The sequence below is a fragment of the Dermacentor andersoni genome, chromosome 8 (assembly GCF_023375885.2).
Source record: "Dermacentor andersoni chromosome 8, qqDerAnde1_hic_scaffold, whole genome shotgun sequence".
NCBI lineage: Eukaryota > Metazoa > Arthropoda > Arachnida > Ixodida > Ixodidae > Dermacentor > Dermacentor andersoni.
Genome location: NC_092821.1, coordinates 127905106 through 127931385, shown reverse-complemented (window position 1 = coordinate 127931385; position 26280 = coordinate 127905106). Strand labels below are relative to the sequence as shown.

The 26280-nt window shown below is 47.6% G+C and overlaps 3 protein-coding genes across 3 annotated transcripts in view; 2 read left to right on the top strand and 1 right to left on the bottom strand.

Annotated features, from left to right (window-relative positions):
- The window catches only part of LOC126525596 (lysosomal alpha-mannosidase-like), a 141403-nt gene extending 115123 nt beyond the window's left edge, over positions 1 to 26280 (top strand). The window contains exons 2-5 of the mRNA XM_050173525.2: positions 13739 to 13913; positions 19899 to 20246; positions 21747 to 21838; positions 26086 to 26280. Of these exons, the coding sequence (XP_050029482.1) occupies positions 13739 to 13913; positions 19899 to 20246; positions 21747 to 21838; positions 26086 to 26280 (810 nt within the window). The remainder of the gene's footprint in view (positions 1 to 13738; positions 13914 to 19898; positions 20247 to 21746; positions 21839 to 26085) is intronic.
- On the bottom strand, positions 1713 to 6562 carry LOC126525605 (uncharacterized). The gene is made up of 4 exons (XM_050173536.3): positions 6459 to 6562; positions 5893 to 5946; positions 5046 to 5169; positions 1713 to 2120 (listed from the first exon to the last, which is right to left on the bottom strand). The coding sequence occupies exons 2-4, from the start codon at positions 5937 to 5939 to the stop codon at positions 1875 to 1877; spliced, it is 417 nt and encodes a 138-aa protein (XP_050029493.1). The 5' UTR covers positions 5940 to 5946; positions 6459 to 6562; the 3' UTR covers positions 1713 to 1874.
- Positions 15808 to 16697, top strand: LOC126525602 (nucleoside diphosphate kinase-like). The gene has a single exon (XM_050173533.2). The coding sequence runs from the start codon at positions 15973 to 15975 to the stop codon at positions 16576 to 16578; it is 606 nt and encodes a 201-aa protein (XP_050029490.1). The 5' UTR covers positions 15808 to 15972; the 3' UTR covers positions 16579 to 16697.

Sequence of the window (26280 nt, the reverse complement as noted above, 5' to 3'; positions counted from 1 at the left end):
TCGCTGTAGACCTTAGAAACAAAGAAATAAAAAAGGCGCTGAGCGCGTTTCGCTTATTCATATGACTTGACGTTGAGCGAGGTTGAGCTATATATAAGAGCTGAATGAGTGTTTCGGAGTATTTTTAGTTTCAGTGTACTTTATGGGATTTTATACCTATGACTTATCAGATTTATTTATACGTGAAAAGGAGAAGCCGGCGCCACCCAAAGGCAGAGGCACAAACATATCCTCATGTGTATATACAGTGTGTCTCACGTAATTTTAACTAAATTTTAAAAATATGTAAATGCCACGTAGCTCAACAGAACCAAAGTAATGTTGTTTGCCGTCGCTCGGCGGTACTAACATTATTTGTTGCATTCCACCTCACTGCATAATTAGGCTTAATTAATTAATCAACTTCTCAAATATCATAACTAGATGAAAAGTGTCTATGAAGAAATTGTTGAGCAAGATGAAAAACTTCCGATACAGCTTTCTGGTGCTCAATAGCCGATACAGCTCTCTGATGCTCAATACGTGCTGCATAAAAGTGTTTTTCCCAGCTTGAAATAAGCTCGCGAATACGCGCGAAGTGCCTCGAGCGGGCAGTCGAGCGAAAATTTTGCGTGTGTTTGCGGGCTTCTTTCACGCTCGGAAACACATCTTTATGTAGCACGTATTGAGCACCAGAAAGCTGTACCGGGAGTTTTTCATGATGCGGTGGTCGGGCATGGCCTGACCGTCCCAACGTGGAAGCGGCCCGCAGCGCGCTGAGTCGCGTGCTTCAGGACCTTCATTAAAGTTTTGCATCCATCCATTCAACGGATAATGCTCTCCTTTTAAATAATACAATAAAAATAAATAAATGAATAAATGTGTGTGTGTGTGCGTGCGTGCGTGTGTCTGTGTGTGTGTCAGACCCAAAAAATGAGGATGCTAACCAAGTGTATTCCTGGCGACTACCGTCTAAGCTCGTAAACCTCTACAATGCAGTCATTTTCTTATTAATATGAACTGGCTCAATACATTACAGTATTGGTTCCATTATTGGCGCCAGCTACTGCTTTTCGCAGGGCAAGCAAAACAAAAGCACAAAAAATGTGATATGCGCTGGCGACAGTCAAATAATACAGTCTTAGTGAATTTTCTTTGGTAACACAGGCCGAGAACTTATTGTTCTAAAAGTGGACAGTTGTCCAGTGTTTCAAGATTCGAGACGAACGAATGAACATAGCGGTGCAATCTTCGAAGATACATTAACATTTTTACGTGGACGCCAAGACAGCGCTGTCGCAAGGCACGTGCTAGCGTCAACCGGCGAAAGGTGGTACAAGCGTCCGAACTAGTGCAAGACAAAAATCACTCGAATTAGCATGTCAACGCGAAGCATTCTTCTAATGTATATCCCCCCCCGAGTTTTACGGCAGGCCGATTAGTATGGTTCATTTCCCGCCTACTATGTAGTGCCGGTGGAGGGAGCCCTGTTCTGTCTACTGAAAGAACAAGTCACGCCATAAAAGCTGTGCATATGATGTCGGCTAGTGTGCATTTCCAAAGCGCAGAGTCATCTTAATGAAATAGCGCATGATACTCAAGCCGTTCATTGATATCTTATATTTCGGCTACATAATTCTTGTATGTGCAGTCGAATGCTCCGGCACACACAGCATCGTATGTTGATCGACGAAGTGTCTCAAAACTTATCCAAAACGTTTCAAAGTTGCAAGTTTTGCTCAGTGTTGTTTATTTCAATGTTGTTGTTTTTTCTCACAGCATCGTTTATTCCACGTGACTAGCAGCATCTGTAGAGCGAGCGCTAATGAGCCGACAAGTGATGGAGCCACTGAATCAACATTAGGGTCGTTTCAGTGTTCTCCTAAGTCGAACGATCACTCGTGGTGAGCTTCACTCTTGGCGTGTTCTCCTTCTTCGTGGTGCTCTTCCGGTTCGTGCACCGGTGCCTCCGAGTCCGGTACTTTGACGGGAGTCTCTGGGTGAGCGGCGGTGCTGCCGGACTCGACTGGCTCGCAGTGTCCCGCAGCTGGTTCAGTCTCTTCGCCGATCACCTTCTTGACGCAGTGCAGGCCATCGGCGCAGTGGTCGTTGTGTTCGAGGTGGCACTCCTCGTTTGCGCACTGCGAGAAATAAACGACGTCAGTTCGAAATTATCGCGGGAGTAGAGTTCACAAAAGTTCACGAGAATTGTCGTCCACCCAACTGCAGCACAAAGCTTTAGCTGCGTACAAAGAAAACAAATGCGAGTTTTTCAGAACAACAAAAAAGGGAAAGAAAAAGCTTCGCAGTTGAAGAAAATTTTGTCCTATCAACCAACGGCTTTCCGGTGGGACAATAACATGAAGTGTCACAGTTATTCGCGTTGTCAAATAATTCGGCTTCGCTTCGTGATTGGCTAGACTCCTGGTTAGCTCAAATGGTAAAACTACCGTCCCCGAAAGAGCGTTGACTCCGGCTTCGGTTCTCGGACCAGGACTACTTTTTCTTAAACTGCGAAGCTTTCCTTCTGAGCAACCGGTATGGGTTTTCGTGGCGGCTTGGTGCTAGTTTGGTGACAATTCTTTCCGTGCACATTCTTCCACCTTGTAGGCTTTCGCAGACCTGTGCTGCCGTTGCAACCGTCGAGGGCAGAGCGGTTGTATTGCAGAAATGCTAGTATACTGACAAAAAAGAGGCAGCTTATAGTAATGCTTCCGGCAGTAGAAATATTGAGGCTTAGGGAATATGCGTGCAGAGCCGAGGACAATCGAAGACGGTTTGGTAGCGTTTTTATGTGATCTTGTCCACCTTTGTAAAAATGGGAAGGAATGGCAGTGCCAATATAAAGCATTTAAAGAAGGACGCTTAGACCTCTGTGCCCTAACGTTAGCAAGTGCGTCGAGTTAGTGTGATGGATAGTGAGGTAATTAGCTTGACGGATAGTGAGCATGAGTGAATGAGCTGAACATATTTTATGCTCGTGTTCGCTTCTTTTCATACCACCTTAGCACCTCCCTTTTTGCATCAAATGGCTCACCGAGTAGCCCACCAATTTACTTTTCTGAAATATAACAAAAGGCGCTGTCCAGACATGGCATTGTAAGGGAAATAGCTCGTCAGTACCTTGATTTGCTATCTCTAGCACGTGAGGTTACTTTCAAATGATTTGCTTCCATCGCAATGGATGCGAACGAATGCTCTTTGCCGACTCCGTTGCGGCGGTAGTGTCCTCTGGTCTGTGCTTTGTCTCGGCATTGTTTAGTTTTCCGGGTACGTGGGATAATGTGCGCCTGGAAAGTGTTTGCGCAAGCCCACTCTTTCGGCGCGCAATTAAGGGTGAGTATGTTCGCCCATAATAATAGTAATGACACTTCAACATCGCCATCAGCGTTCTTATGGCTGGCTACGCAGTGCACAACCAATGTGCTTTCCATCTCTCTCCGAGCAGAAGTACAGCCGCATACCTCTAATTCATTCCTCGCTTACGCGTCTTCTCGTCTAGTGCGGCCACCTGTGATTTTAATTTGTTACCAGCCGATTAGCGTTGTTTCCTTCAAGAGCTGTTCCTCTAAAGGCGAAGCATCTTAGCCAAGTCAAGTTTTGTTCTTTATTTTGTGCTCTAATCTCTTACGAGTAGATCGCCTCCCTGTTCGACTTGCTGTTTAATTGCCCGCGGTATGACTCAAGCCTTCGCGCTTGTCGACAAAAATAACGTGCTTCTTTTTTCTGTGCACATCTTGTGCGATCAGAGCTTGTAAACATTCTTCGTTTGGCGTTTTGCCAGTATTTAACAAGCATGGGCACACCGGAGATAAAGTCTATACTACGGCCCCGCTGCGCTCTTCAATCAATGATGTTACAAAACTTCTCACAGGCCCATTATTTCAAAACTCGGATACAGTGATTGGCGAACAATGTGGAAAGTCTGCTTGCCTGTCGCGTAACCACACGGGCAACAAAGCTAACTGCAAAAGCCACTTTTTTGAACACGACACCAAAACGAGATATTGTCACGCACCGCTAGCAAAGTCACATGAACGGTGTTTTCTATCGCCAGCTTTTGATTTTTTGGTCAGGTGAGCCATTTCATGAACATTTTAGCAGGCGATAGTTGACGACGAGTTTGATCGTGTTGCTCATTGGTAGCGCGCCCAGTCAGTCACGTGACCCAACCCTCTGCAGAAAGGTACCCGAGCGGGCCCAGAGTTTTAAGCAGGTCTTCGGAACTGATATTAAATCAAATCGAATATTAGTTTCAACATCAAATTGTTTGAGAAACGCAGCCGAAATGCCACTAATCTGCTTGACAAGAAACTGTGTCCCTGCGCACAAGGCAGGTGGGGCAAGAAAGAGTTGTAAACGTGCATAAATATAGGTATGTTGTAATAGTTGTGCGGAAACCCGCAAGGTGGAGAGAAGTAATTATTAAAGGGAAAATCAGACATCTACCTGTTTATAGCAATTGCTACAAAGGAACTCTTACCTTTGCTTCGAGTAGTTGTCAAATTCGACTTCGCTCCGCCATCTGATTGCCGCCTGGTTTGCTCAGATGGTAGAGCGGCTGCCCCGGAAATGCGGTGGTCCTGGGTTTGAGTCCTGGACCAGGACGAATTTTTTTCAACTACGAGGCTTTTTTTTCGAGAAACCCGTATGGGTTTCCTTTGTGGCAATCGCTACGAACGGGCGCATGTCTGATTTTCCCTTTATTAATAAAAATAGGTATGTATATATATGCGTAAAGTGCACGGAAACATGCAAATAGATTAAACTGAAAGACATAGCCGTAGACAAGAGAGCACACGCGTGTGTCTCCACATGAATACATAAAATGCAGCCAACCAAAAGCGTGCACTGCACCAACCAAGATACAAATACACGAGCATACACAGATGGCAGATGGCAAAGTTGTTTAAGCAGTTACTGCGTCCTTTAAAAAAAAAAAAAAAGAAGTATCATTCCCATTCTTCCGCGCGAAAGCTAAAGATCGCAGCGAAAAATAACGCTCCACTCTTCAGCAGCACAGCTTCCGCGTGTATCGGCCAGCATTGGACTCTGACGCAGCTCACCTTGTTGCAGAAGTCGCAGCAACCGCAGGCGTCCTTGTGGCTTCCGCAGTGGCATTCGTTCTTAGGACAAGTTTCGGGGTCGCACGTCACACCCTCGCAGTGGGGCTCCGACGTGGCGTACACGCTGTGCACGAACAAAAACAAAAAAAAACAAGAAAAAGAATCCCCGAAGTTAGCATGAGACTTGGGTGACGCGCACGCTGAACTCGACAGACGTATCGAAGTTTACTTTCACGAAAGCGGCTTTGACGGCGCGGCTCAAATCCTGACCTATTTTGTTAAGGTGTAGTCAAGTGCCTTTCGCCTTGTCTTCAGGCACGCATGCTCTGGTAGCGAGAAGAGGCTGAGCAAGCACCGAAGTAGGAGAGCAAACAGTTACAGCGCGTGTAATTATACGCAGCTTCGGTGACAATGAACGGATAAAATAAATATGAATTATACGACTCACCTCACGTGATGTTGTATTGTTAACTCAATGCGCCTTACCTTTTACTTGCATACCTGACGTGGAGAAACTGAGTGAACTGTACATGTAGCGAGAAACTCGAGTTATGGAGCTGAATTTTCTTGTTACCTCCCTTACAGTTTGGTCATCGTAATTTGCCTTCCTATTCCATACGCTGCTAGGTTTAAGAGAAGTCTACGTGCGTACCGCGTCATTTTTCTCGATAATCTTGCACTAGAAGCTAGAGAAGACTATTTATTGCACCGAGAAAGCACCTTCATGTAGACACCGTTAGCTTGCTTAAATTCATATTCATCGGCGTTATCCAGTGACGCAAATATGCTAGTACAGTTCCGATCAGAAGGTCCGAACCCGTTAGAAACGGTTCTCCGTAGGACTTACCACACAGCCGCAAATGCGACAAGAAGAAATGCGAGAGCAATCTTCATGTTGGTCCTGGAAATACAACAAGTACTGAGTGAGCTACCTTGTTGGTGTCGTGTGCTGCATTCCCTGCATTCGCTTGTTCGCGTACCAACACTATCATAAGAACAGTGGTATAGCCTGCCTCCAATTTTATTCCTTTCAGTGCTGCAAGACAATATTATTTGTTATCTACACAAGGATAATGATTAGCTTTTGTTGCATAGATATCTTTTTGTGTCAATCCCTTCGACTTCGCCATTTCATTTAGAACTTCGCTGTCAAAAAACATCATATGAAAATACAGTACATCAATATACATATACACAGAAAGTAATATGAGCGAGAAATTACCAATAGTATAGTAAACTATCTATGAATTCATTATTTTATTTTGGCTATATGTGATCCATGAACATAAAGCCAATAGTGACAGCCTTAATTGAAGCGTCTTTCTTTTTCTTTTCAGCTGCTGTTGATTTTCTCGCAAAAGGAAACAAGCCATTATGGGGTTCAGGGGAGGAATAGATTGTAAGGGAACTTACGGTGGTTCCTTTAGCTGAGTACAGACTTCACGTCTCCTTGTGAATCCGAGATGAACACTAAACTACGCAAAATTATTTTGTGCTTTATATACCCTCGCTCTGATGCTTCTCGAAAACAGTTAGAAGGGCGGATTGTCAGCCAAGACGAACAAACCAACAGAACAAAAGTCATGGTCAAGCCTTCTGCATCGTGCCAAAAGCAAGATTAGTTTGCTGTTTATCACCTGCAGCGAATCACCTACGAAAAAAAAAAAAGAGGAGTCATGTCAGACGACGCAAAAGGGGCATGATTCTGTAATCTCATTGGCCCGTTCTGGCCGTGGTGTAATCTGCTGCCAGTTTGCATTGAGGAAACCCGAGACACATTGAATACGACAGCGAGGGGCCCTTCGAAGAAGGAGGGTCATGGACGAAGCAGAACAGCAAAATGCAGACACCAGGCGCCGTACATGACCGGTTTCTTGTTCTGTCAACAACGATGTCCTTGAAAAAGCGCTGCGTTTTAGCGCGTTAGGCGATATGAAGCGGCTTATATTGCGTGCAAAACTAAATCTTACGAAAGAGATAACCGCAATGATTCCATTGCAATTTCTTTTGCGCTTTTTCAGTTGCCCGAGTGCTCCTCCACTGACGTTATCGCTAGCATTTCCTGGTTTTGAGGAATGAGCGATAAGAAAGTGCAGAATCGATCAAAAGAAATATTTACACTATATATGAGTCTAGGCGTCTCGTCGGCAAACAAATCATGGGGATTCCTGAGAAGACATCTGTGCGAAGCCCGTCATCATGAAAGACTAATTGCATACAAATCACCCATGAAATCAAAGCTTGAAAACGTTTCTGCCATTTGGGACCCGCACCAAATACATCTCAGCAACAAACATGAATCTATTCAAAATCGTGCTACGAGCTTCCGTCATTCCTCATACTCGTAGGACATAAGCATTTTCATCTCCAAAGCGCAGTCTAGTTTGTTACCCCTCTCTCCTCGGCGCCGCGTCGCCAGTCTCGTTGTTTTACAAGTTCACAAGTTGTTTCGCAAGCTTCATCACGAACCTTACATTGTCCCTCAATCACGCATATTCCGGCGCGCTGACCACCTTGCTTCCCGTCCACGGGGCCGCACTGCTACTTCTTCTGCCTTAGTTTCTTTTTCCAAGCATGAAAAGACTAGGATGACCTCCGCCGCGATATCACAGCAATCACACTTTCGTCCGAACTTCTGGAAGTAGTTCCTGGCCACATGTTGCCGTGAACGCATGTACTTTAATTGTCCTTTTTTCATGCAACGCACCCCCTTGTGCAACCTTTAAACAATTTTTAAGACAGTGCAATAAGGCGATCATATGATCTAATGCTGAATGACGACGAATGTTGGATAAACCACTTGCCGGGTGCACTACTTGCCGGATAAACCACTTGCCGGATAGACCACTTGCTTGCTAAACTTCTCGCAGCTGTAATCTCACACGATAATAGCTCTTTATTAGTCGATCATGAAGGTCATGAACGTTGCGATATATGAAAGTGTTCATTGTTGCGCTTCCAGGAACCCATTTGATATTAATTATGCCTTGCTGGTAAAAGAAAAAAAAATACAGACAGTCGCGACCGTGTGTCACATTCTCCCCTGAACGACTAGTTAACGAAAATGCACTTTTTGCAGATTTTTTTTCCATCTTACAACAAAACCTGATGTTCGCTCTTTGCTTGATATGTGAATGCACGACAATGAGAAAAAGGGTGTCTTTGATTAACAATGTATAGAAGGGCACAAATACTGTATTTACTAAATATTTGTTATTTGCACGTCCCGTAAGAAAAGGAATATTGTACTTTAAATATGACACTGTGAACATTTTGCTGTCATTATCGGTAACACATGATCAGTATCAGTCGTGGAACTATATTGTCAAAGCTTGTCCTTGCTCAGGGCAATGTCATAAATGAAAGTTTCTTGTCCGTTGTTGTCGATCCAAGGGTCGGCCACCCCGTCAAACTGCTCAGTGCAGCAGCTTTTATGTGGCTGCCTCTGTCTTCTCCACAAAAGGAAAATAAATGTACTACGTATATTTCACATACCCCATCCAGCCTCCTCAACTACTGCGGAGCTAGCAGTGATTAATGTTGCACTGAAATACGTGCAAGAGGAGCTAACCGCATCGAAGATTGCCATCTTCACAGACTCCCGCGTTGCCTTTAGCAGATTACAACGCAGTCAGATTGATTGCCTAGTTGCGCGCAGCTTTACTGACTCTGCAAACAAAATTTCATCACGTGGGATATCTCCTCGTTGCTCAATGGATACCTGCACACGTAGGAATCGCCGGAAATGAAGAGGCTAATCGGCGGGCTTCAACATACGCCCATAGCAACCATACCTGCCCTGAAATGATGTGCAAGCTTGATGACGCTCGTCTGCTGATTCGTCGCCACCTACTCAAGCAGCATCCAGACCAGCGCGTCGCAAATGGAACGTTCCCGCCCAGTGTTTGCGGTCGAAGCTTACCTCGTTGCGCCAGAGCGCAACTACTCAAGCTAAGGTTTGGCTGTGCGAACAGTGCGAACGTTTATACAGACAAGGACGTGTGGCTAGTCCATCGTGTACGTATTTCGGCTGCTGCGAGACGCTTCAGCACCTGATATTGGAGTGTCCCGTTTTCATTGCGCAGTCGCTACTGAGGGACTATCATCTCTTGGCCTGCGGTGTACGATACTCGACGAATGTCTGTACCCCAGTGGTTGCGCGTCTCGACGCGATCAGGCTCATCGCGCTCTACTTACTTTTCTAGAATTAGCTAACTTAGGTTCACGTTTGTAGCTCGGACACTATTTCTTTTATTTAACATTCCGTAGCACCGTGACCTGCAGTGGCCGGCCCTACTGTGTGTCACCTGTACTGTGTATTCTACTTTATTATTTTAGATTTGTCCTGTTGCTCTTTTTTTCCTCCTCACTCCCCTCCTGCCTATATTACATTTCCACGTTTCTGCCCCCTCCTTCCTGAAGAGCAGGCAGGCGTTGTGCCCTTTCGGGTGGCAGTTGCTAGCCTGCTCCTCGCTTTCCCTTTCCTGTCAAATGTATGTATGTTTTCAAAACAAATAATAATCAGCACTAGTAAGTGGAGTCGGACTTATTGCTCCACTTAAAGAGAAGTTGTTGGCCTCGTGACAGATATGATGACAACAGCAGCATGACAATGACTATAAGGACAGTGAAGGCACTGACGGCAATGGCAACGGTGCAACGACAACTGCTAAGGGGGCGCAGAAACTGATCCTTCGGGGATCACGGGTGCGAACCTGGGTCGGAAGAAATGTGCTTTGTTACCGTGGAGACTTTCGCACGAAAACACTTATACCACGTTTTTCGGCGGCTATGAATATTGCAAACAAGGCATTCGACAGAAAATTGACTTTTGGTGACCTACAGTCACAGCAGTCATTCTAGTACACGGTTGACGTTAACGATACTCGCTAATTAAGACTTCAAGTAACTTTAGCGAGCGTGCTGTGACGTAAATACTGAAGTCCGCTAGTACTCAAATTCATACCGTTTTGCAACAGGCGCTTTGCCTACACACAGCCTCGCGAAGTACCGATTCAAGAGCTGGCGTGAAATTCATGCCATTTCTGATAAACCGCCTGCTATGAATGCAGCACTGGAGAAGTACGTGGATATGGCAAGTAATCCACGTGAAACTGGAAGCTTTGCTAAAGTTCTTTCACGCTGCATCTTGTCCACTGTGCGCAAACACAGCAACTGAAGGAACAACCCATCTTACGGCACATCTTGAACCATCATTTCTGGAAGCTTGTGCTACGCATACATCAGCTATAGCAAGAAGCTTCGTTTTCAATTTCATTTGCTTGGTTTCAGTCACAGTCAGTTATGTTCCAATTACTGGCTTCGGTCCAGCAATTGAAAAGTGCTTCGTTTAACCACATAATAATAATAAAAATTAATTAGCGAAATTTTGATAGAGCTTATAAGTAATTGGGTTTATAATCGTCTAACAAGTGCTATGTCCATCGTTGAAATGAAGCTTCGTCGGTGGGAGTAATTTGGTTTCGAAATTGTCAAGTTTTCTTCGTCGAGAAAACACGAGGTGCGATTATCCTCTGCTTGCAGATATAGGGAGACCCGAGTGGAAGTGAGAAAGAAACGTGCAATGCCTGCCATCTGTTGTGGCCCACGTGGGCGGCGACATGTCTTGTGCTTTCAGTGAAGAGAACGAAATCTGAGATGCGCGACGCTGAGGCGGGCGTCCCACAAGGACACTGTGCCGTGCACGAGTCGCGAGGGAACCAAGGCCGCCAAGCGGTGGACTGCGCAGATGGTTCTGACGTTTTTCTGTTGCTGCGATGCCGTGGCGATAAAGGCGAAGCGCGGTGTAATGTTACTGCTATAGCGATTGCAAGCAAGGACGACGCTGAAGGCGTCTGCAGACCACTACCATGCGAGTGCAAGAGGCACGCAGCGGCATGTCAACAGGCTCATAGAAGAGCAACTTTCACTGCTCTTATTTGCTTATTTATTCGACAATACTGTAAAGCCTGTTTTCAGGCTCTTGCAGAGAGTGGGTCACAAGGTGAATGCTGGAGAAACAGATTCTCAAAGGAAGTCATGAACATAGACAAATACATAACAAGTAAATATATATATATATATATATATATATATATATATATATATATATATATATATATATGGCCTAACGTTATCTTACATAACATTACGTAACATAACATAACATGTGATGCTGCCTATTGTCTATCATTCTCTTTTGTTATGCGGTGCAGTCCAGGGTGCACCCGCGCATTTTTGCCTTTCCGTAGAGCCCCGCAAAAACCGAACCGTGGCTGCATACAGTCTTACGAGAATGATTTTTGGGTATTGTGTCGCTTCAAGTTATCATCCTAAATTTGATCGTCGGACACTGCATCGTCTATGGAGAAGCCGGCGACACAATGGTTGCCAGCGTTTTTAACCTCATCTAAATAATACACGCACTCACTCCTGCGTATTCGTGTGTTATAATCGCAGGGACAGATCCAAGTTAGTCTCAAAAGGGGGGAGAGAAAGGGATTCACTGCGCGCTCGATTCTGTTTGCGCTGGAGCGGTCAGATGAAATGGTCCGCACCACCCGTTCCTGTGCACTTTGTCCGATGTGGAGAAAGGCATTGTCCAGTCTTTAACACCTATGTTAAACGGCCAGGCCGATACGGTTCGTTGTCGATAAGGCACGGTTCTATGCGGTTAAATCCCTCCACAACTTGGGGTTTGCGTGGTGGGGTCCAGCGATTAGAAGTGCTTGCTAATTGCTTGCCTGGGAAGCTGGCAAGTGAATTGCCACTGGCGCTCTTGAAAGGGCCTACTCTTTCTCTTCCAGTAATACTGAAATGAGGAGATTTCAATTTTAGAGCTGTAACTTAATAATCTTTGTCCGAGTATTACGAAAAGAGAGACCGTAGGCGATCGACCAGAAAGGTGGCCCGTTGGCTAACCTGCCAAGGGGGAGCAGGACCGAGAAAAACGAGAGAGATAACGTATCTTCAACACATGCATGCACCAAGAAAATTCAGCCTAAGGAAATGTCATGTAGCGAAAGGCAATCACATAAAGCCACTGATCTAAGATTTTTAAAAATATGCTGGAGCTGATTCAACCTCTAGTTTAAGTCGATGAAAGACAATGTCTTCCTCGGCGAGTGGGGTATGAGAATGGGGCGTATGAATCGTGTAATAATACCTGCCAACCGGTAAGCATTACAATTCGTAAAAATTTTTAGACACGACACCAAGGGAGGAGGGCGTGGGGACAGGGGAGGAGGGAAAGGAGCGGTAATTGCACGGAGTTTTACTTTTTTTTAGGTGCTTGCTCTGAGCATACGTCTTTTGAAGGATACTTACTTCTGCCTTTACACGCAGCCCACAATTAAGCAGTAGAAACTTGGAACAGCAGAGAATGGCAAGCAACGTTGTATTTAAGTCGGTGTGACTCAGCGAATCTGCTGTTTGTGATTTCGCGTGCTTCAGGAGCATGCTAGAAGCAAGTACCCCTCTTGCACCTTTTTACCATCAGAAAATTTCCAACGGAAACTTCAGAGTCTGACAAGTGAATCCGTTTCACACACAGAGCTTACCTTTCGTAGAAATTGATGCGGCATTCGTAAAATCGTAAAATGAGCCCAAATTCGTGAACTTTGTGAATAATTCGAGAGGATTGGCAGCTGTGCGTATTTGTATTGTGAGGCGCGCCGGAGCGACAATGTTTGTTCGACGTCAACCAGAAATTAAATCGCCGTCCAGTGTTTTCTCATCAGATAATATTATCGACAGCATCATCACAATCGCCACAATCATCATCATCATTAGCACAATCATCATAGTCGTCATTAGCGCGGTTCTCGGAATCACTTATGTACTTTAGCATCATCATCGTCATTATCATCATCAGTATTGTCAGATTTTCAGGCTGCGCTATCTTCGTTAATGGCCCTAAAATAGCCTAGAAACAGAGATAGTTATGTATTTATTATGAGAGATATGCTAGGAGGTCGGCCTGAATCAATATTCTGACCTGCTGCTCGGCGTTGGGGAAGGGGAAAGGATGTAGAAAGAAAGAATAGACAATGCGTTGATTACGAGGTTGAATACGGTGGTGAAAATCTTGCACCCTCCAATACTCTTCAAAATCTCTTGCCCAGTCCGCTCTCATACAAAAATTCGTTGACAGTCAGATTATCAGGCTGATGATGAGGATCAGGTGAATGTCCCGACAGAACCTTTTCAGCCAATGGTGCAACGACAAATGTTGACCAGATGTTTGTCAGCGATTTTCTACAGGTTCGAAACGGACATACCCGATATGGAAAGGTGACGGTAACCTGCCAAGCAAGCTTCTTCAAAAAACGCAGCGTTTTTGGAACATTGTGCTCCAATGGACAGCTGTGTTTGTGTGCTAGAACGTTTAAGCACAAAGAGGAGTCTTTACGCAAACGTTCTTTGGTGAAACATACAGTTGTACGAGTGTAACTGCTAATAAAGCACACATCTTGAACCGTATGGAAACACAGCAAGCTGGACGACTTGATACATGCATCATGAAAACCAGCGCACAAACACACGGACAGAGAAGAGTGTCGCCCACGTTTTTTTTTTTTTTTGCGTGTTAGTGCACTGCTTTTTCATGATGCATATCTCGAGCCCATTGATAATACGACTTGCTGAGTAGGCTTTCTTGACACTCATGCGACCGTTCTCGCGTGTCATCGCAGACGTGTCCCGAGGCGAAGCCTGGTGTGCTGAACTTCCACGTGGTCCCTTACTGGCGGCTGGAGGCGTCGGACACGTTCGAGAACCTGTACGAGAACTGGGCCAAGCCCACCCTGTCCGCCGTCGTGGACGAACTCTCGCCAAACTCACCGCGGCGCTTCTCTTTCGACCAGGTGAGTGCTGAGGAGGCACACGCACGCACGCACGCACGCACGCACGCACACACGCACGCACGCACGCACGCACGCACGCACGCACGCGCACACACACACACACACACATACGTGCACGCATACGCACGCCTACGCTCGCACACACACCACCGAACCACTAAACGCATGGTCCCTCAAAAAAGTCGTGCGGAAAGCCCGTGCTTATAACCATGACCTTCGAGCTTTCGACCGCGCGCGGTAAATCCTGTGCTCGCCTTTCAAACGATGTGGCTGATGCAAGGACTCAGCTCCAAATTCCAGCAGTCACTATAGACGTCATAGAGTTTCATTCAGTAATGACTAGCGCGAACTCTGGCACTCGCGTCTACGGGAGCTGCTAGCGGGGTTGTTCAGCCAGCATGGGAACGGCTAGTACCATGGTTAGCTCCTTACCTATCCTGGCAGGGGTTGATGATCTCGTAACCGTCCCTCTTAGCTTACCTTCTCCCCTGCCTCTGGACTATCTGGATTCGGTCACGCTGTGCCACACATTCGCTGGCCACCTGCGACTTCTGCAAAATGGACACCTCTCATCCACCCTAATGTTTGGACTCCGAGGTGGTCACCCCGCGATTTACTTGTGTCGTGTGTGTGTAATTCAGCGACCCGAACGCCTAAGTCCTCAAGCACGAAGACCAGTCAAATCCATGTACTAACAAGGCACTGTACCCACCATCATTCCCATAGCGCCTGAACGGTGACAGCGCCAGCGTCTCCTCCAGTAATTGTAGTGGTAAACTGTATGCTAACAGTAGGTTCAATAAAACTATACTGCATACGAAAAGAATCTGGTCACTAGAGTTCGGAGCCGGGCGCGTCTGTGGGCTATCTAAGAACCAAACAACTTGAGAAAGTGCGACTAGGTAGGGTGCAGAAAGCAAAAAAGAAGTAGATAAAGCGCCATGAAGCGCCTCAGAAATTTGACTCACTGCCATACATATGCAGACCACAGTCGGTACGTCCGCGTTTTTTCTGCACAAGTCAGCAGCTATATGAGAAACGGTGTTCATGAAAGAATACGTCACTGTTCGATTGTACGGGCAAGAGATCTCCACCTTGGCGGCGGCGGAGGCAGTCGAAGAAAGACGCAGTCGGCGTTGATGGCCCACCAAGCACCGGGTAGCATGCGAGAGCGCGTAGCGTTTCGTATAATCCACCGTTGCTCTTAACAAACAGAAAACATAGCGTGCTTTCTAGAGAATAAGATAAATTTTAACACGTAGCATAGGGAGGCAGAACTCGTCAGCTTGGACCCAGACCCAGAGCAATTTGGACCCAGAGGTGCAGCTAGCACTTCTGGATCAAGTCCGGCAAGCCGCTAAGGCCAGTGTGGCCCTGGACATGGGGCCCCACCCTTAATGATCCGCGTCCCTCTCCCCTTTCTTTTGAAGTTTTCTTCTTTTTCTTCTTCTTCTTCTTCTTATAGTTGATTGCACGCCTGCCTAGCACGAGTGATTTGTTGGCAATATTTTGGCTATAGTCTAGTACACTTTAGCTGGACCGAGCGAAGGCCCATGATGCTGTAATCTCCCCGATGACTGGCTGAATTCGAGGGTGTATTCTTTGTCTCTTTTCATTTGGACGCGACATCAGAGGTTTCAGCCGTATCAGCATTATGAAGAATCTACACGGAGAAATGTACTTGGAACACATTGGACACTGCAGGGGCCACTAAGGCCTCTGGAGCAGGAGCCAGCAGTCATAAGCGCCCCCTGTGAACAAACGGATCTTAGCACCTGTCCGTCTTGCGTTAACAATCTCGAAGCGTTCTGTAGTTTATATATTGATCCATAGATGACGCTTCGCCATTGTTTTGAACGCCGAGCCTGGGAGGGCTCTCATCGCTCGTCTCGCGTCTCTGAGAAGTGACGCTAAGCCACAGACGCTATAGTTCGGTCCAGCGAGCGCCGCTTGTTTCTCTCTATCTCTCTCACCGCCCTCCTTTCAGCTGTGACGAGAACGTCTTTGTCTTTCAAACCAGACTGCTGTTCACGCGCCAGTTTATCACGAGCCCAGTTGCCGCCATGTCACGCGCACTTCCCGTAGACGAGGCCGCCCAGGCAGCGCATCCTACGACATCCAGCGAAGAACAGCGGTCGGCCTCGGAGCGTCCCAGCAACCGACCCTGCGCTGTGCTACCGCAGTCTGTTCGCGTCGAGTTCAAGCCCACCATGGCGCCCAGGGAGCGCACCTTCATCATGGTCAAGCCGGACGGCGTCCAGCGAGGCCTCGTCGGCGATATCATCGCGCGCTTCGAGAACCGCGGCTACAAGCTGGTCGCGCTCAAGTTCATGATGGCCGGCGAGGCGGTGCTCAAGGAGCACTACGCCGATCTCGCGGACAGACCTTTCTTCAACGGCCTGGTCAAGTTCATGCAGACCGGCCCCGTTGTGCCCATGGTGTGGGAAGGGGCGAACGCCATCCTCACCGGTCGGGACATGATAGGCGCCACCAACCCTCTGCAGGCCAAGCTGGGTACGGTGCGCGGCGACTACTGCATCCAGGTGGGACGCAACTTGATCCACGGAAGCGACAGCGTCGAGAGCGCCAAGAAGGAGATCGCGCTGTGGTTCAAGGAAAGCGAGCTGGTGGATTGGAAGCCCCAGATGGAGTCGTTGTTATACGAGTGACCGTAACGAAGAACTGGTCTGTGTTTTCTTTGCCACCCATTGGCGAGATACTCTGTTGTTTTTGTCTGGCCGCAGCGAGAGTGCGTTGCTCTGCAGAGTAAAGGTTGCTTGGTTTCACAGTGGGGCCGTTTCTCGTTATTCGTGCGCTATATGCCTCGACAGCGTTCAGTCGTTACTTAAGCGTGGACACGTTGTGCGGTATAGTATAACGACACGCTGTCGCATCACCGTCAAGAGCAGAAGTCAGGGCAAACTGTACTACCGTATACGATAGGCGGACGGTGCCGCGAGCGTGGGGCAGGAACTATAGCTTAGGGAACTGGCGTTGTAATGGGTTTCCTCATTTTATCGCGATAACAATTACGCGGACGTTTTAGGCGTACTCACGCCGCCGCTGCCAAGCCGTTGTCGTGCTGTTCTTGACAGCGCCTGCACGCGCACGCCTGGCGTTCGGAGGGATAGGCGTCTCCAGAGACGCAGCGTGCGTTGGTCTGTAAAAGCGGCGAAGTGAACGCTTCGTCAACGCTACGCTGAATCGCCTCGGTCGTGGAGCGAGGCCAGCGTCCTGCCTACCGCTGCCGGCAATGTGGGTTGTGCGAGCACGCACTATAAGCACGCTGTGCCGCCCCTATATTGAGCTGCTGTGCGTACGCAGCAAACGCCGAGCTAACCTTATCTAAAATATTTCACCGAGCGTTGACAAGCCCACGCTTTCCAGTGGGTCTCATCCCGTGCACCATCGAGGTGTTATGCCTGCAACGCCACTCGCGGCGCTGATCACGCCAGGGTTGTGAGACTGGACGGTGTTGCTTCTACAGCAGGAGTTGCCTTGCGTTCTGCGTCACGCCAGCACCTCGCACCGTGGAGGTTAATAAGCATAACGCTAAACCTTGCTGTTACGGTCAACGCCATAGTCTCCTACAATAATTAGTAGAGGGAACTCAGGCGCTGCGATCGTTCAGCCACCATGCGAATGATGAGAAGCACATGGATTTGTCCCATCATGCTTGTGACTTTAGAAGTTATTGAGACTTCGTTTATTACGCTTTATCTGCCTTCATTGTCTTACAGTTCAGAGCAATCAATACTTTCCCGAATGTAGAGCGAACGCATACAATCGCTACTAATTGCAACGGTTCAGCCTGCAAAAGGGGCCAAATAGAACGCACCGAGCGTCTCAATTAACGCGCTGACTTGCCCGCGAGAAATTCATAAGGGCATTCTATGGCTCTTGTTGCTGCATGCGCCTGTGGCGTAATGGTTTCAATATGCAGTTTCTATGCTAGAGCTCCTTTGTTCGAATACTGCCGTCGGGCAATTTTAAAAATGTTTCTTTAATTATTACACAGTATTTGGTTGAAAATTTTGAGTTTACGAAGTCTCGAAGCCGTTTGAAGTCAGAATAATGAAGTTCCGACAAATCCATGTGCTTCCCATAATTTTGCCTGCATTGTGGCTTGCAGTGTTCGTATCCACAATAGCCCATATATATATATATATATATATATATATATATATATATATATATATATATATATATATATATATATATATATATATATACTGTGAGCCCCAATACCTTCCAGTGTAACACCTTCTAGTGCTGGTACATTAATGCCGGCAAGTTGCATCGACACAACCTCACAGGCCATGGTTGCGCACACTGCCCAAGTCCAAAGTACGAGTAGACATTAAGTCGGTCCCCAATTTGCGATATTTCAGCTTCCCGCAGCTTAGCACGTGCATTTGCCACGCTTGAAACTCGCTTATTTTGGGTTCATTCTCAGGACGAGCTTTTTCAATCATCATATGCACCATGAAGCGGATATTCCGGCGTCCCTTCGCATCCGATAGTACCAAAAACAACGTGACCAAGTGATGGCATCAAGTTACCGGCGCTAGACCTGCTGCGGCTTGCACTGCGAAATCCTACGGTGAACAGCCACGGCATCGGTGCTGTTCAACTCCCAAAATCGGATTAAGATAGAGTAAAGTGGATTAAGATGGATTAAAGAGAATTAAGGAGATTAATAGGGATTAAAGTGAATTCAGGTGGATTAATGTTGGTAAAACTTAGAGCAAGGTGGGTTAGGTGGAGTCTTAATTTAAGGTGATAACTTAGACAAGTCCTAATGCTTTCGAATTCTAGTCCTAATGCTTTCGAAGTCACTTAACTGACTGTAATTTTGTTTATTATTTTTTTTTGTCTCAACTGCAAAGTTCTCTTTCGGACGAGCCCGCATGGTGTCCAGCCTCGTGTTGCTTTCACAATGATCACAAGTTTTCCCATTTTTAATTTCTCTCACGTTCAGGACTTGTGCAGAACTTATTAGCCACAGTCAGTGGACGTCGCATCGAATGGCGCTACTCAAGATAGATCTCTAGCTCATATGGTTTCGTCAAGTGTTCTCGATAAATTTATTGAGAGGCTCAATATTGCCAGAACCGGCTTTAACATTCGTAGCAAGTTGTGAAACCTGGTTAAGTGGTGATCAGTAATGCGAATTCAGAGCGCGGTAACTAGATTCAACTGAACCAAACTGAATTTAATTTGCAATAACTGTTGTAGGAGACAAGGCTAAAGCCGAATAAACAGCGTGCAGAAGAACCTGAACAGTCTAAACTCCTGTCGACATAACGGTGGTTAAAGGAAATAATACATAAGCTGACAGTGACCTGAAGAACGGAAGCGTTCCTCCTGTTCTCCGGTCTTCTCTGCTTTTTTCAGTTCTTGTCGTTCTTCATTTCCATGTCAAGTTTCCGCGCTGTGAATCAGCTCTAGCATTTGTGACTCAACAATTACAGCATTCTACGAGCACTTCTGGCGCGTTTGCGGTATCGTGACACGTGATAGTCCTGACACGCGTACTTGTTTATCCTTTTCCAAGGGCCGCTGATCGCCGACTAACCGCTGTTCAAGAAGTTATCGCCCGACAAAAGACGCACCTTCACGAATGGGCACTCTCCCGAATGTCGTCGGCGATTCTTTAGCGAGGGAACCATGTCTAAAAAGATTGCGAGCGTGACGAGAACAGTGTTGTGCTCTATGAAACGCCCGCGAACACCACCGATTGCGCTGTAACGTACGGCGGGTCGTGTATGAATACGCGAGCTACTTGACTCGTAGATGATATTTTCGACGATCGACGACTGTGCTCAGCGCTATCGTTGTTCTTTTTGTGTTGCTTGCTTTTCTGGGCACATGCTCGCCCAAAGAAAGAGCTAAATCCTTAAGTCGCGCACTTGGCAGTGTCTTATTATTCACCGTCGTGAAAAAGTGACAACGCCACCGTGTGATCGTTACTCTACGTCGCAGGTAGCGTTCGTGGCCCGCTGGTGGGACGAGCAAAACGTCAGCTCCAGGACTCGGATGCGCCGCCTGGTGGACTCGGGCCGCCTGGAGCCCCTGGGCGGCGGCTGGGTGCAGCCGGACGAAGCGAGCTGCCACTACTCGGCGCTGGTGGACCAGCTCACGCTGGGCATGCGCTGGCTGCAGGAGAACCTGGGCGACTGCGGCCGCCCGCGCGCCGCCTGGCAACTGAACACGTGGGGACACTCGGTCGAGCTCGCGTCGCTGCTCTCGCAGGCGGGGCTGCACGGCTTGTTCCTCAGTCGCCTCCCGGAAAACCAGGCGTCTCACTTCGTCTGGAAGGCTGACGCCAGCCTGGGTGCGCGTGCACCGAAAGTGCAATGCTTTTTTGTGGGGGATGTCGTCGAATTCCGCCATACTGTCAAATTCTGTAACGGCGCCATTCTTTTGCAGCGAATCACAGAGGCTGTAGCAGCCTGCTGGGCCAATCAGAGCTGACAAGATGGCGAGTTAGACAAAAAATGGCGGAGCGTGACCCTGTCCAGAGCATACCTCTGAGAGCCAGAGACTCAATGGCTGGGTTCATCGTTGCTGATAGATAATCATAGGCGCACAGCGCACATAGACGAGGCAGACAGGTGCGGATATGCGCTATGATGGCTTGCAAGAAAACGGTTTGTCGTTACACAAGCCATGTTGCGAGTGAGCCATGTTGCGAGTGAGCCCGCCGACGTTACTCGCTGGCTGTGGCGTTCCGCTGTTGAGCCAGAGGTCGCGGGTTTGATTGCAGACCGCATTTCGGTGAGTGCTAAATGCAGAAACTCTGGTGTACCTAAATTTAGGTGCATCTTAAAAAAACCAAACAGTCAAAATCAATGCGGAGCGCTCCTCTTGGTGTCCGGTGTTGCCGTGGGTTATTGCACCTCACGAATTATTCCGTCAGCCATGCGTGTGTCCGATCCTGTCCACAGAATAGCCTTTGTGCTAAGACAGTGCTCTGTCTGCCCGCTCCTATCCATATTGTGTTACTAAAGTGCCTAAAGTATTTCTAAAGTCTAAAAACCATCTCGAATATTTAATTAATCGAGAGTGCAGCAAGTTAGCGCTGCCAGATCAAACGGGTGTGCGGTCCGGCCACGGCTGGCGCGTTGCAGCTTATATGGAACGTGGTAGCACTTTTTTAAATCTCTCCACAGTGTCGTATGAGATGGGTGCAATTTAGTGAGAGAAATGTTGGGTCTCAGGCGTTTAACCGGAGAACATGCGTCTCATCCTCGTCGATGAGGGTCGGTGATAGAATTGAAGCAATACAAGAAAATCCAAGGCGCGGTGAGTAGATCACCACAAAATCTAGCAGTGACGTTCATTTCTTGCACCAGCCATTCGGTGTTTATGCTCAGTCGATAACGTCAGCCTTTTTTTATAGTGCGCTCAGCCAACTAGACGGTCGACTATTTACACAGACCCAACGATAGGAGCTTATTTTGGCGCCATTCATCTTGAACGCAGAAAACTGTACGTGTGCTCTAGTGGCTTTTTTTTCTAAAATCAGCGGACCTGACAAAAGGCTTATCGGCATCCCCAGTCTATCTTGCTTCTTTTGCCTTCTTTATTCTTTGAACTCCTCATACCGTCTTGCTGGTGCATGGTAGCCGACTGCTGCTTAATCTCCCAGCCTTTTTTGTTTCTCTCTCTCTCTCTCTCTTTGTGCACAGCGCTGTTTCTTCACTTACCCAAGTGTATATGTCAAGGAACCTCCCTGCCTTTTCTGTCTTCTCGTTCTCTCTCTCTCTCAAGCGTATATGAATCTTATGGAAGGCTGGACTGGGGGAGAGGAAAACTTTTTGTCTCACTGCAGGAGAGGTCGGTGAAATCTTCACGGCAGCAGCGCGTCTAGGCTGGCCCGAGGGCTACTGCTTCGATGCCGATTGCCCGAAGGACAAGCTGACGGTACGGAACCACCTTCGGCTCACTCTCACCGGAGTCCTTTAAGAAGGACGCTGCTTTTTCTTTTTCTTTTCTGTTTCCAATAGGTTTTAGTGCCGAATGGGCATTGCCGCCACACGAGCGCTGCCCCCTTTGCAACTGCCCCGCGGTGGCGCCACATTAACGCGCGCTGTTTGAACGGCAGACATTGTGCGACTGTGTTGCAGTTGTAAAACAGCCTCGAAACGCTCCTTATCGCCAGCTTAGAGCTATGCTGTGCTTGAGAGATTCCGAAGTGTGACGTGGCGGCACTAAATCTCAGATGGAGGAAATAAACAGCCAAGCGCAGATGCTGCCTGTCATTGCGCTCTATGCGGAGGTGTAGCCGGGGGGGGGGGGGGGGGGGAGGAATTCACGTGTCTGTTCCGAGAACTATATGAGCGCTAAATGTGTGAATAAAAGCGGCCAGGTTAACTTGTTTGCAGATCATACTAAGAAAGTTAGCCGAAATAAGTGATAGCGTGGGTACCGCGTCAACAATTTTCGCGTGGCTCTTTCGTCACGGCTGATCGTTTCGTGGTTTCCTTTGGTACACGTTACCGTTACTTGGGTCATAAAGGTACTGCATGTTTCCCAGCAGAAGTTTGTCAAAAGTAAGTTTTCACTTTTTTTTCAGCATGGCGATTTTTCTTTGCAAGGTCTCTTAGTTGCTTTCGTGCGAACTGGATGCGAGGAGAATCTTTCTCGATGCATATCCTGAGTGATTTAAGATTCTTAAATTTTAACGTGTTTTCCAGTACGTAGTTCTTGCTTTTGTAGATAACGAATTTGGCTATTAATGGGTGGTGATAGCCTGGCTTGCGGGAGTCGAGGCGATGTTAACGCTGAATCTCCAAGATTTCTAAACCTAAGCGCATTTTTTTGTTGCTGCAAAAGTCGACAGTTGGGGGCTCTGAAACTTGGCAATGTTCTTTTTCTCGCAGGCCTTTCAAAATCGATATTTTCCTTCTCGTACGGTTGTTCATGCCATCCACAAGTTCCATGATGTTACTTTCGACAACAGGGTCACAAGACATGGTTCTTATACGAGCCTCATTGCCGTCCACCGAACTCATGGTTTCTGACGCATGCACGCCTTGCTTTTCACAAGCTTCAAGGGCTGTTACTATCCTTGCTAGCCTTTGTTTTTTCACGTCTATAGTACGAGCAGTTACGTCTTCGAATTTGCCAAGGAGTTTAAAATTTATGGCGTGGTGAGGATGCGTCCCTTAACAGATCCAGGATCTGTTCAAACTTGCCTTCGGGCAGAGTTCGCTTCCACGTGCACACAGCACAGTAGTATGCGAGCTAAACATAACAATCAGACGACTAGCTTGCCACTTGGACGCCATTTATCCAAAAGCAGTGTGGCATTCAACAAATAGGGTCCTTTCTTTTTTTTACCCATTAGGTACATTTTACTTTTAAGGGAAAAGCAAGCTAGCCACGCCCTGTAATATGAAATAACAACACCGACGCTTGGTCATGTACAGCGCTATCAGCTTAAAACATGTGTTCAAGTATGATTTCCGGCAGGAATATCAAAGTGGAGCGGACACAAAAGTAATGCACTCCCCTACGAAGGACCAGAACAACGCTTAATGCCGTGTACCGATGCCGCGAATCCCAAGAAAGAATGCTGCGCAATGTCCCTTCGCAGTAGGCGTCCACCGCTATGTGTCGCTGCTGCGCCACTTGATGCTTGATGCAAGAGCTTGGTGGCGCAACCCACCGCCCCGTTACAAAGGGGACGCTCATATCCATCCATCCATCCATCCATCCATCCATCCATCCATCCATCCATCCATCCATCCATCCATCCATCCATCCATCCATCCGTCCGTCCGTCCGTCCGTCCGTCCGTCCGTCCGTCCGTCCGTCCGTCCGTCCGTCTATCCATGCGAAGTGCCCGCGAATGATCAGAACAACAATTAATGCCTTGCACCGATGCACCTTAAGTGTTTCGGATGTCACTCTGCGTGGGCGCAGCAAAGAAGTTGCCGAGGAAATTGCGATCGCATTAGCTTGCGCTGGAACGGACGCGAAATTTGTGATCAGTGACAGCAAAACTGCCATACAAAATTTTAGCAAGGGAACGATCTCGCCCTTAGCGGCCAGAATCCTAGGCCAGAGAAATCTAAATAGAAAAAATTGGAGGACGCTTAAGCTTCGCCTTCAAGAGTGGAACGCGATAGCATTATCGCACCCCGTTCGCACCGCCTACTCAAACGCGCTACGCCAGCCAAACGTTGCGATCGGCACAGATAGCCGGGCGCCGACGCGCCATGAAGGCGGACGCGATCATGGGGCGAGTGGCGCGCCACGTGTCGGGGCAACGTCGTACATTGCGAGGAGGGGGTCTTCTGTGTTTGCCGCAAGATGGATCTGCGTGTGCGCAGAGCGCAGAAGAAATGTAGCGGAAACGTACTTCGCTACTCGTGAAACTGCGACTTCTGTAAGTTACATGGTCATAATTACTTAACTTTCTAAGGCGAGCTTCTAAGGCAACACCTCATTCACTAGAGGCGATTTTGTCCCGTTTTGAAGGAATGAACTCGTGGCTGAGTGGTAGCGTCTCGGTCTCACACTCCGGAGACCCTGGTTCGATTCCCACCAGCCCATCTTGCAAGATGTTTTTTATTTATGAAGTGCCTTCTGGGATTTATCGCTCACGGCCAACGCCGCTGACGCCGACGACACCGGCTTTTCTGCGACACGAGCTCCTTAACGCTGTCGCGTTAAAATTCAAATAATTCGGACTACGGCGCAAGAAGCCGTCCCCGGCAACGAAGTTCTCGGCCCACGAGCTGGTTCGAGATCTCTACCGCCGAGCCGCTACGAGGCGCCTCGATGACCGAGGGAGCAGAGAGCGCATGCTGAACTATGGGGAGATCACGCATCATTATAGATTGGCTCGTAGACTGGTACCCCCGCCAGACCCGAAATTAAACGACAGAGAAGCAGTCGCGTGGAGACGACTACAAACTTACACGTATCCGCACCCGGTTATGGCGAACCACATGTTCCCCCGAGGCCAGGAGCGATACGTGTAATCTTTGTGGGGCGAGAGGGACCCTCGACCACATAATATGGGAATGTCCGTACTCTCCCGGGGGAACGCACAAAATAGGTAATAGAGACACCTGGGAGACCGTGCTGCGCAGCTCGGACTCTGAGCTCCAGCTCCGGCTCGTCCAACTGGCTGAAGAGGCTGCTGGGACCCAAGACCTCCCAGCCTGCATCTGAGGCGGAGGCACTCGCCCCCTGACCTGCGTGTCGGGGGGTGGGTAGATCACCTTACCCGTTGGAAAATAAAGTTTATTCTATCTTGCACCGATGCCGCAAAGCGCATAGCGTTCACACCGCGAATGTGATGTTAGAATGAAGCGGATTGCTTCGTTCTGCGCTGATTCGAGCAAGATTTTAAGGTATGGCTGTTGCATCGGTTCCGGCGGGCAAGTGTACGTGCGAACAAACGCCAGCCAATTCTGATACTGATATTTCTGATGTTATTGTGATGTTAAAACGCAAAAGCTTTAGGTGAATAAGGGCCAACATTCCTACAGGAAATTGGCTACACCGGACGTCTGAGTTACTGAGACCGAAGTCACTTGGACGAAGTATGTACATGGATTTATATGCCTCACATAACTTCCATGCTTGCTTATGTAGCCGTACGGAAACGGTGACTCACGTAGACACTAGTACCATGTATAAGTCGTGTGGTCTAAGTTTAAAACTCCACGGCGATGACGACTTGATTTGAAGGCATGAAACAAATTGCGATAAACGAGGACTGAATTGAGTTGATCATATGTGGCACCAAAACATGTCGCTCTATCGTGAATAGAAATTTTTCGAAACTCTGGGTCATGTGACTGATGAGGAATTTTATGCATGCTATAGTTTGACATGTTTTATTTGATCCCCTAAGCCTCCAATGATTTCCTGCTAATAAAATTGTGCAGAACTTAACGCTTCGGTGGCACACACTTGAACAATGAGTCTGTTTTGACATCATAGGATTCACTGACCGTAGTTTCTACATTCGCCTGTTTCGACGCAAACACCAAACGTTTATGAAACTTTGCTGCAAGATTACATTGCTTGCTCTCTTTCATAGCCTCTTCCCTTCAGTTTTTTTTCTCAGGAAGTATTGATGTAAGTGTGCCAACTCTGCCGAAAATCTACGCGGAAAATTTAGAATTTTCGATTTTCATCCATCTGCCCAGGTGGCGAACGCCGTTGGAAGAGCGGAGAATTTTATCAAGATTGTGGCGTCAAAGGCAAGAAATTATTACTTTTCTTCTCGAGTGTTACAACTGCAAACGTCCTTGCTATTCCCATCGTTTTTAATGCTAAGGTTGATTAGCGAACCCTCGCAGAGTGGACTGGCCTCACGTTGCTTCGGCTGTTTTAACGAATAG

Bases quoted from the DNA above. Each gene is read 5' to 3' on its own strand.
- LOC126525602 (XM_050173533.2), top strand. From the start codon at position 15,973: ATGTCACGCGCACTTCCCGTAGACGAGGCCGCCCAGGCAGCGCATCCT.
- LOC126525605 (XM_050173536.3), bottom strand. From the start codon at position 5,939: ATGAAGATTGCTCTCGCATTTCTTCTTGTCGCATTTGCGGCTGTGTG. The intron at 5,170-5,892 runs GTAAGTCCTACG...GTTCGTGCACAG, and splicing joins GTCGCATTTGCGGCTGTGTG to CGTGTACGCCACGTCGGAGC. The intron at 2,121-5,045 runs GTGAGCTGCGTC...TATTTCTCGCAG, and splicing joins GCTGCGACTTCTGCAACAAG to TGCGCAAACGAGGAGTGCCA.